Source organism: Hippopotamus amphibius, chromosome 11 (assembly GCF_030028045.1).
Source record: "Hippopotamus amphibius kiboko isolate mHipAmp2 chromosome 11, mHipAmp2.hap2, whole genome shotgun sequence".
NCBI lineage: Eukaryota > Metazoa > Chordata > Mammalia > Artiodactyla > Hippopotamidae > Hippopotamus > Hippopotamus amphibius.
In genome coordinates this window covers 3,675,850-3,694,464 of record NC_080196.1, presented here as the reverse complement: position 1 = coordinate 3,694,464, position 18,615 = coordinate 3,675,850, and the positions used below count along the sequence as shown (strand labels likewise).

Genomic DNA, 18,615 nt, shown 5'->3' with positions numbered 1-18,615 from the left:
CTGGAATGTATGTAGGAGATCTCTTCCCAAAACAATCCTGAAAAGCTCCAAGGCATTTAACACCTTCTGTCTCATATCCTTTGTTTACTATGGCAGGAAAGATTAAAAATGCATTTTAGAAAGGTTTTCAGAAAGCACTGATATAAAAGAACTCTCTGATACACTGAATGCTCACTATAAACTCAGAATACATTTGTCTCTTAAGCACTAGACTGCAGCAAAATTTTATCACATACTTCTGAGACCGTGCACAAGCCCCTGTGTCCTTGTCTTTTGAAGTAAAATGCTGACTCAAGAGTTAACGATTAGTAATGTGAAGATGTAGAGACAAAGAATAGCTGTTGGGCTGGGTAGCTGGTACCAATTTAGACTATAATTCTGCCACATCGCAGAATCGCCAAACTCCAGGTCCCTGAAAGATAAAGGCCTGACACCCATTTCTAAGTTATTTTCACAGGAATCAGACCCCACCAGATGAAAACTGATGACCACAAGCACATGGACCCAAGACGGGATGAAACCAGAAGGTCGATGATGCTTGAAACTTCACCTTGAAGCCAACCAATCCCAGAGTCATCCATGAGTTGACCATGCCCGGCTCCTTGAACACGATAAACTCCTCACTACCCCCTCAGGGGTGGGGCGGGTCACACAGTCTTGAGGGCAGGAGCCCGCCATGGTCCCCTATTCCTGGCAAAGCAATAAAAGCTGCTCTTTTCTACCTCACCCAAAATTCTGTCTCCGCGTTTCTATTCAGCACCAGTGAACAAATGAACAGAGGCCAAGTTTTGGTACCACTTCTACATGACATGTGTCACATAGAAACCAAAAGGGATAGAGTCAGAAAACTTTTTACTTACTTTGGATGTTCAAACTTGTCTATGAGATCAACTTTTTCCACCAGGTCTCCTCCAATTGTTCGGACTAAGTCATAGAAATCGTTCTCTGTGTAATTCTCGCGAGGTAACCAGAATGAGATGTCGTTGAACACAGCAGGGTATTTGCTGAGAGGCTAACAAAATGAGAGAAGAAAAGACAGATTGATTTGTTAGTTGGATGACAATGTTTAAGTTTCTCAAGGCAAGTTTCACTCGGGCTAGTTAGAAAATACTGGCAAAAGTACTGGAACAGAAGGAACTTAAAAAATAAGTCGATATTCAAAATCAGCAAATTCCATTACGAATATTATAGATTCTTATCACATTCATGTGTAACATTACTATATATTATACTTATATTGCTATTAATGTTCAATTTAGTATAAGGCAATTTGAATATATCATATTTCAGTTTTTTTCCATTTGAATACTCGAGGAGAAAGGTTCACATTTAATTAACAAGCAATTCATTAACTTCTTGTGATACTTTCAGGAAGCCATTTTAATAGAGAAATAAGTAAGAGCCTGTCAAAATTGATATTTCAATTAGTAATGCCATTATTTGTTAATATTTCTAATTATTAAGGGAATGCTTCTAATTATTAATTATGTAGGGAGTTATTTTTCAAATTATGCTTCTAAGGATGTGATAGACACAAATGTGGCCATTCCTCCGTTTTATCCCAACTTTTCCAGTTTATTAGGGCTCACTAACTAGTTCATTATATTGGATACATATTTAAAATTACTTTTAGAAGTTACCACATTTGTTTACATAGCTTAAACATGTATATCACAAATACATATTTATATATTACATATACATATACACGCATATGTATAGATAGTTGTGATGTTATGCAAGTCTATGAGTTACCGCCGCAATAAAAAAAGTTCCCTTAAACGTTTCATTATATAACTATGAAATTTATACAACTAACGAAATATCTGCTAAAGCTATAAATCTGTTAGAAGAACAAGTTTATAAATTGATTTACACCAAGCCTGGTATCACTATAAATCCCCCGGTGAATCACTGATTAGAACTTTTTAAATGGCAAAACCTCTGAAGAACCAAATACTCAAACATAAATGATTATTCAACTTGAAATATCAATAAAGTTGTCAAACAAAAGCATCGGTTCAGAACACACGTTTCAAACAAACGTAATAAAAAGCTACCATCCGGGTGCTCCTGACAAAGTACCGCACCTCCTGAAACACACCGTTTTCTTAGGGTCAAGATGCTGTGATACATAATCTGAGCGTTAAAGTAATGATGTAAGATGATGGGGTTGGGTGGTTACACAGTGCTTTTCCTTTTCCACTTAAGGAACACGGAAATTCAGGGGATTCGGTAAGAGGCAGGGGTTGCCAAGAACTGGCACGAAATCTCCTCTTCGACAACAGACACGGGAGGAGGGACCCAACTGGGCAGCGGAGAACAACAGTCAACGTGATAACGCATCAGCCAGGACACAGGCACCCAAGACATTAAAAAATATACAGGACGTGTTGCGGCAAACACACAAAACCAAGGAGGAAAACCCAGCCTTGTACTGCAAACCAGTGCAAGCTAACAAACGGGAACAAGTTTACAGTAATGGTGGCAGGTGCCGTGTGAACCTGCAAGCAGGGGAGAACCTGAGGCCTCTCACAGCTCCTGGAACTTCCTCTCTCTCCCGTCTCGTCTTGCAGATGACTAGCTTTTAATCATTTTGGTTTGTTTGTTTGTTTTTGTTTTTTTTTCAGGGAAAGCATGGGGGAAGCAAACTCTCAGAATTGATGTGGGTAAAACCCCCCCACACAAATCATCTGGAGAAGCACAAAACTGTAGCTCTACCGTTATCTCCTCGGCACTCAGAAACTACTTTTCTGCACCCGTTAGTAAGGATGCCACGTCTGCTGTCAGTCGGAACTGCTTCTGCGGAGGGAATCTGTCTTCTCCGGGCAGCGGGGAAGGGTCTCATCTTTACCCTGAAGGCTCTGATGAGGCCACCTGCGTTTATCCCGGTGTACCCTGCTCAGCACTCAGCCTGCGCTTTCACGCACAGGGCTCACGTCTTCATCCAAGTTGGAAAATTCCAGCCACGACTTCGCTGTCCTTCTCTTCTGGGACCGCAGTTCTCTGTACTGTGGGGCTTCTCCATCTGTGCTCCACGTCTCTGACCCGATTGATTTTAGTTTTTCATCTTTACATATTTGTGCTGTATTCTGGGTCAATTCTTCAGTAACAGCTTCTTACTTACTAATTCTCCCTTCAACTGAGTCTAGTCTCGTCTGGTTTTTTGTTTTTTTTCTTCATTTCAGTGACTCTATTAACCGTTTCCAGTATTTCTGTTTTTTTCTGTATCTACTTACACCTCATTTTTGCCTGTTTTTGCCCCTTATTCAGAATTTCCTGTCCTCCTCCTCCTTCTTCTTGTTTTTGTGGTTACTTCTCCCTGTATTGATCTCTTGAGGACATTAGGCTTTTTTCTTCTTTTTTTAAGAATGCCCCTCACTTTTCCTTAGCGCTCCAGTGCTTTCAGATTCTGAGTGTGGATCTGGCTGGCTGACACGCTTAGCTCAGAGTTCTTCACGTGGTTTGGCATGTGTGTCCGCAGGCCCATCCGGGGCGGGGATGACTGCAGCGCTCTGTCACTCACCGCCCCTCCTTGGTCCGAAGTTTTGGGGCCCCCCTCCTTGTGCTGCTGGCCCAGATCTAGTTGGTGGTGGCATCTGGGTTCCTGCCCGATGGTGATGGGCTGATGATGTCACAGCAGGGACTTAGTTCCTAAAGAAGAGGCCAACTCTCTTCCCGGGCTCAAAGCTCCTATGTGCTTGCGGTCACAGCAGGCGAGGGGACCGCCCGCCCCCGTTTTCCAGCAGAGATCAGGCTCTGGCCCAGCACATCCTGACTCTCCATCAGAGCAACCGCTGCTTCCCCAGCTACGCACCTGCAGCCCACAGCGTCTTCGCGCTCACGCTCTGCTGCGTGTCTGTGTTTGCCTCTTGTCTGCGGATAAATATCTTTCTAGGGGGAAGAGGGGACGGCATGGTTTTGACTTTCTCACGTTCCCATTTCAGATTTTTATTTATCATGGCTGTGCGTTCGGAGATGGTAAAGAGCAGCTTAAAGAGCAACACTGACCTGACTCTAAATTTCCTTACACGACGATTCTTAACTTCGTGGGGGAGGGACTCAGATGTCTCTGAGCATACGACGGAAGACTGACATCCTTGTTCCAGAAAAGTACATACTTCACAAACACTGGTTTTTCCATAGAACATCTGGGATTCACAAACCCAGTAAAACTCATTCCAGGAGTCAGAATAAGGACTCCCCTCTGACCCACATTCAAAATTGTCATGAGTTCAAATACAGACAGTTGAGATTACGGCACTACAGGAATTAAAAATACCCAAGCCATTCTTTACTAACATAGAATAAATACATGTACGTATGTCTACTTTGCAAACAGAGAGAGAAAGTACGTTTATGATAATAAAAGCATACACGAAGTCACCACTGTTTGTCTTGTGGTAACTACCTGAAACGCAATACAATAAATTTAAAAATCTCCTTTTTATGGGCTGGACTATGAAAGCCCTTACGGCCGCCTGGGACAGTCTGAAGGGCCGTTCTCGTGTCAGAGCTGCCCCCGGGGCTGGCCGAGGCCTCTGCTGTCAACGCATCACAGTCAACCTCTCCTCCCCCTTGTCCAATCCTGTTCCCTCCCTTCCCCCTCCGCAGGCGTGGACCCTGACAGCGCCTGGTTAGAAGCTTCCAGAAGGCCAACCTCTGTCTGAGACTCTCTACTCTCTGGGAAACCTGCCCTGTGACTCCAAGACAGAAATACAATGTCAGCAACCGGTTGAGGAGAGAATGTGGTGCATCCAGGGGGAGGGAAGCCTGAAGGAGCACGCGCTGCATCTGCCGGGACGGTCCCTCCCACCGGCTGTGCGGTGGCGCCCACATCCACGCCTGGGGTCACATCAGCCACACTGGCCACAGCTGAGCCCCAGCTCACCCTGGCCCCGGGAGGCGCGGGATGCCCCGGAGGGCTGGGGGGCCGGGAGGGGCCGCACAGGCCGCCCCCTCCGCACCGCCTCGTCCCCCGGGAGCCGCGGGGGGAGGCCTCGCAGCCGCAGTTCCACACGGGGCGCCCCGGCAGCCTCTGCACCGCACACCGCACTGTGTCCCCCAAGAGGACACGATGGCGGGTGGACCCCCGACAGCTTAGAACAGAACCTTCCTCGGGGAGATGTCTGCACAGAGACACAGGTTAAAACCAAGTCTCTGGGCAGCATCCTGGGAACAGGGGACGTTCGGGCGCAGAGAGGCACGCGGGCAGAGGCCAGGCGGAGAGGCGGGTCACGCGCGGGCAGAGGCCACGCGGAGAGGCGGGTCACGCGCGGGCAGAGGCCAGGCGGAGAGGCGGGTCACACGTCTGGGGAGAAGCCACCTCGCGGTTTCCTCACCTACACGATGGGCACAGTGTCCCCTGGCGCAGACTGCAGTGACGATGCCATGACGCAGCATTCGTGGGGCTCACCCTTAGTGAGCCAAAACAGACTCGGATGGGCCAGCACACGCACAGCTCTGACAGCTGGCCCAGACCCGAGGTGACCGGGCGGGAGCGGCTTGCGCAAAAGGGAGACCCGGGTTTAAGGTGCCCTCCCGTGGCAGTGGGGCCCTGGCTGCAGGTGCGCCCTCCCGATGCCCAACTGCAAATGTCTGCATGTAGCTGCCAAGGTGCACACCCGGCGGGCGCCTGTCCCGGCATCCGTGATGAAGGCCACGTCCATAGCCCTGCCCCTGCCCAGGCACACTCACAGGGCAGGTGGTCTCACACCGTAGCCGGTAACGCAGCCCAGTGCGCCCACGGCGTGTTCCCTCCAAGGAAGCTGTTTCCACACCAGCACCTGCCCCTGCCCTGCAGTGCCCGGCTGGGTCCTAATGTGGCTGAGGAGGACCACAGGTTACCGTCCCCATGGCACAGCTTTTCTGTCCGAGGCCCTCATGATTCAGTCTCTGGCTTCTTCCCTTCAGGCAAAGCTGTTAGATTTTTTTTTTTGGTTTAAACATTATTTCGACAGTCGTTCTAACAGGGAAGGGCCTGCTTCCCCGTCAAGCTCTCCACAGGGCTCTGGAATCGCCAAGGTGACGTCCACTCAGCTTTTAGCCACGGCCAAGCGTGGGCACAGGATGACTCTGTGGCCGCCCTGGGCTCTGCCTCTCTTCCGAGACCACACACCCGCCCCTCGGTTTTGACGGTGACGACGTTACCGACAGCTGCCACCCGTGGGTGCCGTGCACCGGGGCTGCACTAGCACTTTCCGTGGGTCACCTCACGAACGCACAGCGTGCTCCTGTGACACGGCCACTCACTGTTCCCATCGTGACCAGGAGGAAACTGTGGCTTACAGACCTTAGCGGGTATGCGCAAGGTTGAAGAGCCAGTAAGCAGCAGAGCCAAGGTCAAACTCAGGGCCAGGCTGTGCTCTTAACTCTACACTGCAAGGCCTCCGTTTAAAACAAGGGGCTCTCAGGAAACAGCTCAGCTTCTAGCACTGTTTCCAGAAGTACTCTATTCAGCACAATAAATAACTGTGTAAATAAGAGCGGATCTAACACGTATCCCTACGGTGCCTTCCATGACACTTCCTTTCAAATGACTCATTTATCTTTCCCGTTAATTATCTTGACTTAGAAGCACTTCCAGTCTGTTTACCATCTATGTGATTGTGTTCTTAACTAAACGAACTTAAAAATCAGGTTTTCCTGTAAAAATAGTATGCGTTACCAGTTACTTTCCTTACGGTCCTCACTTCAATTCCATCTACCCATTTTGTAATAAAAAAACTGCTTCTTGAATCTGGCTGCCAGGTTTGGTACTTAACAGATTCAGGTTGTTCTAACTCATGCTGCCTTGATGTTTACAGATTTTCTCACTTTGTTCCAACAGTTTGTTTTGATTCTTACTGAGTTTCACCGAGTGCCAGGAGCACACTGCGCTGGTCAGAGGGAAGCCCAGCTCCCCCTCAGGAAACTTTTGTTCTGTGACTTCACCAGGAACCCGCATGAGACCCACCAAGTTCTAAGCGTTCTTCCAAACTTTAAGGAAGGTTCCCATATTTGTTCTTATCTTTTGACAGAATTTCAGTTCTGTTTGAAGATTCACAGGAAACAAAGAATTTCCATCAGGAAATCACGTGGAACAACCCTTCTGGCAGCCTTGGGTTGGGTTGGATCAACTTTCCATGTTTCTGTACCATGGCCCCCAAACATATACTCACCTCCTCAAGAGCAGAAACAGGATTTTGTCGTTTTTAATCCTCTCAAATTAACTTTCAAGCTCAAGAATTCTTTATTTACAACAAATCACATGCCGCCACGCATTAGAAAAACGATCATGGTTTCCACCACCCCGGGTGGGTGGGTGGGAGAACTCCATCGCCGCACGCGGCCCACACTCTCTGAAGGATGTGAGGGACCCGGAGCAAGGTTTCAGGGCCCTGCCTGAATGTAATGGTTTTAACTTAAGAAACAATGGAAAAAGTTAGCCTCAGAAACCTTCGTTCAAGTAAAATTTCGTCGGTGCCTCTGGTTAAACAAATGCAGGGGGGTGGGTCCTGCAGCCCAGAGCGCTACCTCAGAGCGTGGACACAGAAGACAGATGCTAAGGATAAAAGAACACGTTTCAGGGGTGATGAACGTGTTCTAAAGCTGACTGTGGAGACGGTCGCACATCTCCGTGACTGTACTGAAGACCGCTGAACTGCACAATTTAAGTGGGTGAGTTGTATGGTATGTCAATTATATCTCAATATAATTGTTACAAAAACGATAAGTAAATAAATAAATGTATCACTGGAAGAAAGAAGGGTGTCTAGAATGGAAAACTTCTATCTCCTATTTAGTCTCTATCTCATCTTCAGAACTTGTCAAAGACTTCATTTCTTAAATTCACTTTTTTCAGGTTAAAAGATTGCGCCTTTCCAGAACCAGCATTACTTCTGAATTCTAGTTTTCCTCTCAGAGGTAAACTATTTGTGGAAGTTTTGCACAATCATTTAAACCTTCCATGAAACTTCTTGTCTGTATTTTCACAGCCTTATACCATCACTGCATTTTAAGTGAGGTCACATGTAGTATAATGATTATAAATTAGAAGTTAACCATGTTTACTGGGAGATGGCTACTTCCCTCTCTTACACCTTAGGTAAGTGAATGGAGGCCCTTGATGAAAAAAATACAAATGGGAAACTAGGTCTGTTAACCGCCAGCCCCAAATTTAACTGAAAAGGGTAAGCGCTCCGAGCGGGGCCTCGTCGAGCTGCTCCCAGTTCCCGTTTCGTTGTGTGTCATCTCCGTCCCGCAAGGCCCCGTTCTCACAGGGACTGGCTGTGCTGTGAGGGCCAGGAACTTGGACTTGCCTGGGTCCAGGCAGAGCTGGCCTTCCGGCTGCTCCAGTGTTCAGAGGGAAACGAGCCAAACAAAAATCAACCTGGAGAACTCAGGACGTCTGATTCCCCGCGGCTTGTTCAAAACTGGAGTCAAGATCCAACTGCAGGCCTTTTACAGAGGGGACTCCCTGGGACGCGACCTTCTTCCTCCCCTGCTCACCCCGTCCTCTTTCGCCTGCCCCACCTCAGTCTGCTGCTCCTGGATACTAAACCAGACCCCTGGATACTACAGCTGTTGGTATTTCCTCCTGACCCCACGATGCCAAACAGTTAGCCCTGGGCGGGGGTGGGGGGCAGACCCCACCGTGTCTGTGTCTAAAGCCTGTCTGGTGACAGAAGTGCCCAGGGGAGGTAGGCAAGTCACTTCTGAAAACATTCACTGATTTGGATTTCCCCAGAAAACAGTCTACTATTGACTCTCGGTCACAGGGTAGAGATGGATACGGAACAGAAAGCTGGGACGACCTAAATTTTCAAGAGAAAACACGGCTGCTGCTCTGGGTGGTGGGGGTGGGGTGGCGTGGGGGTCGGGGGAGCAGGGGGTAGGATGGAGTACGAGGAAAACCCACAAGATTTAAGGCACGGGTGACCCTAGTTGGGTGGTGGCTTCACGGGTATCCCTTGTATGCTTATACCTCCTAAGTAAACATTATTTTCCAAACATTAGATTAAAAGAAAATTAAAGAAAAAATGATATCAACATTTAGTCATTTACTCAGAGGAATTATGTGACAGAGGGAAACAAGGGGCCACAGTTTATGCATTCACATTTTTTTAAAACAACTGTGTTTTCTCTATTTAAAATAAAATCCGCCCTGTTAATATCTGATTCTATTTCAGTAACAAAAACAATGTGTTCAGCGTCCTCACATTAGGGAGAAACGTGGAGTGTTATGTTCTTTTGCACCAAATCCACAGGAGCCCAACAAAGGTTACAACGCACTTCACAGAGGGCAGGTGCAGTCGAGGCCTCAGTTCAAGGTGAACGGAAGGTGAACCCGGGGCTCTGACGGAGAGGCCCCCACGCCCGGCGCAGGGGGCAGCTGGCAGAAGAAGGTGCACTGAATCGGAGCCAAGGGACAAGAACAAGGCCGGCTTTCACCCGCCGCTCATTCTGGCTGCTCAGACCCTGTCCCTGCCACCAAAGCGCGCCCAGGCTCGAGGCAAGGAGGCTGTGGGCCGCGGTCCCTGCCCCGGAGCAGAGGGACTGGTACAGCTTCCGTGTAAATGTGGCTCAGAGCCTGAATGGGGTCACCAGATCACCCTCCCGTTCCCAGAGAAGTCGCATCTTCCCTCCATATAAGTACAAGTCTCAGTAAGAGAAGCTCGTGAAAGGAAGAAAACATGGAGCGCACGCTACGAAGCTGTGGGCCATCTGTCTGCTCAGCGGCCAAACCTGACGAGAGAGAGAAGATGGGGAGTGAGGAACTTCTGGGGAAGAAGCTGCCGAAATAGAAATAGGATCTCCCCCCAGCTCCCGCCCCCCCGAGCTCCAGAGTCTGCTTCTCCCTGGTGGACACGCTGCTGGGTGTCCAGGCCCAGTCCCCACGTCTGCAGCAGAAAGCACTGGGCACCCCCACCGGCATCTGATCGCACTGTCCCCAGGACGTCACGAGGGGCAAGTCCCCCGGAGAGGTGATGGGTTTAACCGAGTCAGGCAGGGGGACTGGCCCTTCAGATCGGTTCTCCTTAAAACCTAAACTGCAAGGACCAAGTGCAACCCAAGTGTTCTACCCCACTGGTCACCCGAGCCGCGTGTGTCACCTCCACGCAAATCACAACTCCTGTCACTTGACGTGACCCTGGGTTTCCTGCCAGTTTAAAATCTGAATGATTCAGAGTTGGAAAAACAAGCTTTTCAGAGTTCCATCAGATACACTTTATGCAAGATCACGGAGGCCTCGGGCGAGCGAAGTCGTCACTCCAGAGGCACCATTCCAGGCTCGTCAAAGATGAACTTCCCTACACAAAGTGAACAGAGTGCTTCCACACACGGGATCTGCCGCAAAGGCAACTTTTGGGATTTCTTCTTTTCTCCCCAAACCATCACATATGCTGGTTACCTGCGCACGACACAAGGTTTTTCACGTTCACGCCACCATCCTCACAGTGGGGGGCAGGCAGGCAGGGTCGTCCAGACGGGACGCAGGTAACAAGTAACGAGGGACTGCAGAGGTGGGGTCTGAACACAGGTGCATGTGGCCCCCAAACCTCTAACTCACCCAATAAGTCACACTCAGCCAGCAAAGGGCCCCTCCCGAGGCCCCCTGGGTGTGAGCGCGCACGAGGGTCGCTCCCTCCCCCCCCCCCCCCCCCGTGAGCTGCGCCACCACGCCACCATGCGCTGCAGCCTCCGCAGACGCCTCTGTGCCTCACCCAACTACTACCAAGACTAAACAGGAGAGCGTATATTAAAAGCCCTTATAAATTACAAAACACCACAGAAGGTAAGATAGGATTAATCACCCCTTTCTTTTTTGTTCTGTAAGCTTTTTAAAAAAAATTCATCAGACGAACAGCCTAACAATGTCACAACTGAGTTAGGGCTCAACGCGTGCCAGGCCTGGTTGCCTCCTTGCACTTTCGAACGAAGCCCGGGGGCGACCCCTCAGCGGGGACCTCCCGGCTCTGCCTCGCTCTCGTGTTGGTGACTCGGCGGTTCCTTTAACTCTTGGTCCCCCATTTTCAAAAGCTATACTGCCACGGACGAAGAGAAAATGTAATGGGACCGTTACTACGTACTCAGCGTTAGGGGTAAAAGAGGAACGTGCCAGGGTTAGTGCTGTTCTCCTCTGGTACCCAGATCCCGAGCCGCAGACCACCTGCTGGGAGTGTGTTCTCGGAGGCGAGGAGGCAGCCTGTCCCGCATCCGCTGGGGCACATCCTCGCACAGGTGACACCAGGTACGACCTGCAGAGAGCGCGGCCCAGACTGTGACCTCATCACCTGTGGAGCACGTGCTCTGGCCCAGGGGGTCTCTCTCCGGCTGGCTGGTACCGGTGCCCCTCACCAACAGAATCTACACTCCTGGAGGCACCGCTGGGCATCGGTCTCTTTTCAAAACTCCCCAGGGGACTCCATGCCCACTGTTATAGCCTCATGTGCTGCAGGAGGACAGTGTTTCACTCCGTAAAGGGACACTGGTCACGCACGCACCACTCCTCACTGTGGCTTTTGCACAGCTCTGGCAACTTCAAGTACAGGTGCAATGGCTGTTGTCTTAACTGGGGAATAAAAGGCCAATAAGTGCTTTCGGGCCACCCGCTGCCCCCACCACCTCCAAACCAGAACGTCACATGTCTGCCAATGTGTTATCTCATAACTCACACACAATCAAACCTCATTTAACATTACGTATCAAAAACATACATTATCTTACTTAACAACCTTATGAGATAAATATTATTATCCCCCTTTTAAAAATGAAAAGACTGAGGCTCAGAGAGTTCAGGAATGAGCTCAAGGTCACAATAGTCGAGACCTGAACATGGGCAGCCTGCCCGCACAGCTCATGAACTTGCAGTGGCTGGGTGCTGGACCTCAGGGATGTTACAGACGCTCTCTTGAGAAGGTTCCACGGAAGTATCTGTGGGGAGCCGGGGCCTGAAGGGGACAAGTCCTCACTAGCTTCTGATTCTAGATCCTCACACATCTCATTGCTTCTTCCTTATCAGCAACAATTCCAAATTACTGTGATAAGAAACCAATTTAATTTACTAAGAGAGTAGCTCCTAAAAGTTCTCATCATGAAGAAAAAAATCTTTTTTTCTTTTTTATATCTGTACGATGGATGTTAACTAAACGTACTGTGGCAACCATTTCACAATATATGTAAGTCAAGTCACACTGTACACCTTAAACTTGTACCGTGCTCTATGTCACTTACAACTCAGTAAAACTGGAAAATAATGATTTATTCATTCCTATATGGAAAATACCGTGATCGCAGCCATTGTGACCTATTCGGACAGTAAATGGATGCCTACACTCCAACTCTTAAACAAAAATAAATAAATTAAAATAAATAAATTAAAAAGAATAAAAGGGTTCCACGGTCAAATAAGTTGGGGAAATGCTAGCTTCAGGTTTCTTACAGTAAGATGTCTCAGACCCTTTAAAACACTAACAGGCTTTGTGAATCTCCAAGTAACGGAAGCCATGTCCCCCAATTTAGTCATAAAATCTTCTTTTGCCAGAAACACAGTATGGACCACAGAAGATGCAGAAAGGATAGGATCTGAGCCACAGGAGTGGAAACTGGAAACTATGGGTTGAGCAACGTAGATTCTCTACACCAAGAAAATGTTTGCAAACCTCATATTTTTGGAAAACCTTTCGTTTATGGAAATCTACTAGCTTACGGTCTCACCTTCTCCTCACGCACCTGAAATTTCCCCAGTTAAAATAAACCCTGTTGTCTTGACTCTATTGGAAATGCTATGAACTGCCACCCTAACGCCTCTGTAGTAGGAAGACAAGTGAAAATAATCTTACTCGTAGGGATATTCTGACACTCACTGTTTTACATATTCAGTTCGACCAACTTTTGTGAAACAGAAACCACTGCATTCCCATTGCACAGGTGGAGAAAGTGAAGGCCAAAGAGGTGAAAATGAGTTGACAAAAGTCACAGAACACCCAGTAGGTGCCAGAACATGAACCCACTCTCGTCAAGTGCTGCTGATGGGAAGGTCCTGGCTGAACACTGCGCACGTCTGCTACATTTCTGACTTGCATTCTTACGGTTTTCTAAATGCATTTTGTTTTCTTATTTATCAGTCATTTGGAGATTAGCCCTCTCGCTAAGTCACGCAGCTCCCGGTCAACCGCGCGCTGTGATGAACCGCACTCCCCAGCCGGGTACAGAGCAGATACCACAGCGAGCTTCTACATCCCACGGCTGAGTCTTGGCACGATGACTGGGCCTTCAGCACATCAAGCAGCCCATCCTAAGGACCAATGGCCTTTCAAAAAAAATACAGCTGGCTTTTATTTTTATTCTACAAAATAGTAAATACGTCTCTCGGCCTCAAAACTCTGCTTTCTTTTTATACAGAGTTATTCCTAAAGATCTCTAGCACCGTGTTTTGGAATAAGAAAGAATACTGGAAGAGGGCTATTGCAATAAAAATAATGCATTTTTCTTCCTTCTGCTGCCTCTTGTCACTTAGTTTCCATGTAACCTAATTCTTATTCTGATCAGAGAAGAAGGAACTGAAACCGGGATTTTATTAACACCATTGATATCTACCCACGCTCAGGCACACGCACACACAGTCCTCTGCTTCTAATTATGCATTTTACACATGCGCCTCCCTGGCTGCTCTCCATGCAAATGATGAATAAGGTAGCTTTTGTTTCCAGAGATTTATTTCAAACACCTCTTCATTAAATGCTATTTGGAGGCAGATACGTATCTATGGAAGGTTAAGAAAAAACACGCTGATAAAATAACCATCGAGGAAACATGTCAATGCAGAACCTAAGATGGTCTTTCTCCAAAGGACACACTTGAGATACACACACACACACACACTACAGAGGCAGGAGAAATGTATTACAAAAAGGCCTTGAAGACCTCCTTTAAAATATATGACATTCCTGTGCAGAGAGCAATAAGCACTTGAAGACAAGGCTGGAAATGGTGGCTGCTTGTCTGCTTGCTTGTTTTGATGGTGGGAGTGCTGGTGGAGGGGGGATACGTCTGGTGAACTCTGCTGTTTCTGCCTTACGGCTTGGATGAGTGAGCTTATGAAAGCAAAAGGAAGAGGGGAAAGTGGAATTCTGCTGCGGGTGGCAGCCAGGCCGGAGAGCAGGGAGATGACCGCTCTCTCTCCCCTCCTCCCCTGGGTCCCCGCCAAGCCGGTGCTGTTCCCAAAGAAGATGTCTCCTGGAAAAATCCATCTTCCTGCTTTTGAACTCCACCACAAGCTGGATGAAAAAGCTATTTAACCCTGAGGCAGAAGCAATAACTTCCTCAAAAGGCCTCGCATTTAGGGACACAAAAGAGAGCCCATCCGACACGGGTGTGCCCATGGGAACAGCCATCTGCCTGTGGGAGGGTAGGCCGCACTGCGGGGTCATCACGTGCCCTCCTTAACGGCAGGAACTAGGATGCCTGCACTAGAACCCGGCTCCAGAGCCAGTGGCCATGGGCCAATTACGTGTCCTTTCTGGGTCTTGGTTTCCTCATCTGTAAAATGGAGTTATTAACAGTATCTGTGCAATAGGTTTTTATGTAAAGTGCTTGGCACAGTGCCTAGAAGCACGAAAGAAGGAGCTGTTAAACATACAAACAAGTTCATGTGTAAATACAGGAGAGAGTGAGCTGGCTTTTGGTAGTGAACGGTCTGATTTATTAATAATTTAATTGGCATTCACGTTTCAGAGGGAGAGTGTAAGTTGTCATACAAATGAAATCCCCTGGAAGTAGACCTATTTTCATTTTACAAATGGGGAAACTGAGGCACCCAGAGGGGGCACAGAAGCACGTGCGCTTCTCCTGCAAGGCCTGCCATGGGTTTCCCATCTAGCGGCCCCGTGGCGGGCGGCCCCGTGGCGGGCACTGGGTAAACACTGTGGCCCAAACAGACCCCCCCAAGGTCTGAGACTTCACTGGGAACGTAACCTCGCTACAAATCTTATTTATTCTCGTTTCATCACTTTTACGGATTCTAATCGCTAAGGAAGGACAGGGGTATACTTGCCATGCTGAACTGTTTCATATTTCCAGTGGGTTTTTTTGAGCTTGGGAATTAAGTATGTACCAGGCGCGGGAACACTCACTCGTTCGGTGGTGAGATGTTTGTTTACAGCGTCTATGGATGAACGAATAGGGGGTGGAACACACCCGACTCCGCAGCATGTTTACTCCTTGAAGCACATTAGGCTGTGTGGAGCCTCCTGTCACACGCTGCACACATCTCTAAGTGCACTTCACTGGTTACCCTCAAGCCATCAAGAATGAACTGACTATTACATCACAGAACCTGCAAGGCTGAGTGCCCTTGTGTCAGCAATGACATCAGAAACTTCAGTATTCCATGCCTCACATTTTAACATAAAGGACCATCCTACGTTGCTAGAAAATAGTACAAAAAATTTTTTTTAACTTTGGTAAAGGTCGTTTTTCAATGGATGGAGTCTGATTAAAAGTTGGCCTCGCTGCGGAGAGTTTTACATCAGTCCACATTCACGAGCTTGGAACTATCTGGTAGCCAAGGCCCTGCCACAGGTGATCAGACCAAATACAGGAACTGCTATGATTGACTGTTCTACCTCCCTCCTGCCAAAAGCAATTTCATAAGCTTCAACCTGACAGCTGTGTAACTTAGGACAAATTTCTAAATTCTCTAAATCTCAGTTTCCCCATCTATAAAATGGGGATATTCAGTACTTTCTTTATGGTGTTCCCATAAAGATTATAGAGAATTTGTGAAAAGGACTTAGCATTTTCCCTGTGGGTACCTTAGTGCTCAATACAGGGGACTCATTATTTGTCGTAATGACACTGCCATCTGGTCCTGATGCTGACTTACAGGAGTAAATCCGGAAGGGAGCCCCTTCCTGGGGTCACAGCAAAGCGTCTGGGGAGAGGCTCCTGCCAGGACACCGCCCAGCCCTGGGGTGCAGAGCAGGACGCCTAAGCCTGCCGGCCTCCTCCTCCCCCTTCCCTCGTCCCATGAACTGCTGTTCACGCAGCCGCAGCTCTCACGAAGCAGCTGCCAGCTGGAGGAGGGTCCAGAGCGCAGAGCAAATAAGCCCCACACCTCGCGCACCTGGCCGGGAGCCTGCCTGCCTGCACGACGCCCGCGCGGAGCCCTGGGGACACAGTTCAGCCACAATGCTGGCTGCTACTCCAGCACCAGCGCCAGCAGGAGAGACACGTGACTGTTTTTTATATAAAAAGCAAAATACAGCCCATACAAAGGCTTTCCACTCTTCTGCCCGCTACGGCCTCCCTCCTTCTCCTTGTTTGTTTTTTGTTTTGTTGTGTTGTGTGGTGTTTTCTATTTTAACTTCCTTTGCACCGCGAGTCAAGAGCACACGCGCGTGTCCTGGAAGTGTTTCTCTCCCCAGCGATTCCAGCGCCCCTGAGGCAGGAGCATCCCAGTGCTGGGCACGAACCAGACTCTCAATAAACAGATGGTGCATAATTGACGCTGCAGATCCAGTCGTGCCAGCGGCCCCTCTTCGTCGTCCTTCTGAACGGAGCAGCCTTGAAGGCTGCACACCCACGTCCTGTTCCAGCTCCCTATCAACTCTGCCGTGCTGCTGCAACTCCAGATACTTGACTTGATCATTTTATGCACATCGAGGGATAACTTTCCAGAGCCTATGAGTATACAGCTTCCCCACTGGTTCTGTTTACCCTTTATACTAAACAAAAGTGCGTTTTGGCAAACTTTGTCCTCCACTAATTGCACATCTTGGCAGATAACGTAATATATCTATGGATCTTAACAGAGATAGAAACCAGCACTCCGTTTGGAAGCGAGAGGGCTAGCTGGACCCATGGGGTGAGGTCCTGTCCCTGAGAACGGCCTTCTCAGCTTTCACGGCACGAGTGGAGAGTCCCAGCAGCACAGTGATACCTTGCACCCCGAGACCACCGTCCAGCACAGCCCTTACACAGTGACGTCTCTCGCAGGGCCTCAGTTACTCCTGTCGTGCAAATCAAGGGGGATGTCATGCCCATTTTACAGAAAAGGAAACTGAGGTTTAGAAAGAAGGATCATCTGGCCATAGCATCACATAGAGGACAATGCCGCTGGCAATTTGGGTATCTGGGCTTTAGATGCGTGAAGCTGGTGGCACAGGGTAACTTGGTTTCTGGTGGTGGCCTTTCTGGTAACTGGACCACAGTTGTGGTAGAAACACCTTGGAGCCTCAGTTTCTTCAAATGAACTTCACCCTTTCTTCCTATGGGTACTAGGCTATGGCAAAGAAAAAGCAGATGAAATCAAGTGCAGGAAAAAAAAAAAAAGACAAAGAAAGATAGGATGAGGACTGGATCCCCAGCGAGAAGGCAGTATTTCTTTTAAATGCTATTTTATTTTTAAATAGATTTGCAGGTATATGTAAGTCTTATTTGTGTCATCTGTGAGTGATAGTGTTGCCATGGTAATTGCTTATATGTTTACAGAAAAGAAATAACCATAGAGAAATCAACAGTGCTCCAACAAGACACACAGTGCTGTTCACAGACTATCAGGCCCTCCACGCAGGATGGAGAGAATGTTCAAACGGTTAAAAGAAAAACATCAGCTTGGGGGGAAAACAACTTGATCCCTCTGCTGAATCCAGAGAAAAGGCATTAAAACCACATTATTTTTCCTTTTTTGTGGGCAAAGTCATTCTGATAAAAATTAAGAGCTATCCAAAAAAAGGTTTTGGTACATTTACTCCTACTTTAAAGTGGATACAGTAACTCCTAACATGGCAAGAGGAGAAGGGTTTATACACAGCACTTGATATGCTCATTTAAACACGTTACTTAATACACTAACATTTACATTACATAATAGTCAAGACCTACGTAACACTTACAATAGGTCAGGCACTGTGCTAAGGACACCACGCATATTTAAACTGACTGATCCTCATGACACCACTGCCCTCTAAGTAGGAATTAACATTATTCCCATTTTAGAGGGGAGAAAACAAGCCCAGAGAAATCTCACATCTTGTAAGTAGGAGAGTCGGGACTGAGTCAGGCAGTCTGGCTCCAGAGGTCCTGTCTCACCAGTACTTTCTTTATCTTTGTCCCTCTCTTTTAACTGAAAAGGTAGTGAAGTCCACTGCTTCCCTGCCCGCCTTGAATGTGAGTGTCTTTGTGGCCATTTGTCCAGGCAGCAAAGGCCAACGGGGTGGGCCGGGGGAGGCGTCTGTTTGAGCACAAGCCCTCCAGAGACCAGAGCGCCCGCCCCAGGTGGTGGACCCGTCCAGTGGGAACAGGCCATTGCCGGGGCCACCAGGGGAGTCGGGCAGCAGGGCGCTGGGGCCCCGGCTGGGAACTGCTGGCTCTCGGACACCAGCACCCAATGTGCTGAGGAAGAGGGTGCCAGGCAGCCTGCAGAGGACCACCCACTGTTTCTTCTCGTCTAACGGACGGGACGTGTTACCAGATTTCAGGAAAGGGGGCAAGAGGATGCTACGACACGCACAACGGCAATCTAATTATCTTCTTCTCCCGAAGCATGGCCAGGTACCAGTACACCCCACTCTCGGTCCCTTCTGGAAGCTGTGGGGAGCTACTGGAATCATCCAAACAAGACAGTCGCAT

The 18,615-nt window shown here is 48.4% G+C and overlaps 1 protein-coding gene across 5 annotated transcripts in view; it reads right to left on the bottom strand.

Annotated features, from left to right (window-relative positions):
• FARS2 (phenylalanyl-tRNA synthetase 2, mitochondrial) overlaps window positions 1–18,615 on the bottom strand; it is a 361,327-nt gene that overhangs the window by 123,293 nt on the left and 219,419 nt on the right. For all 5 annotated transcript variants that reach the window (XM_057699088.1, XM_057699087.1, XM_057699086.1 and 2 more), the window contains one exon: window positions 861–1,012. In XM_057699088.1, the coding sequence (XP_057555071.1) occupies window positions 861–1,012 (152 nt within the window). The remainder of the gene's footprint in view (window positions 1–860; window positions 1,013–18,615) is intronic.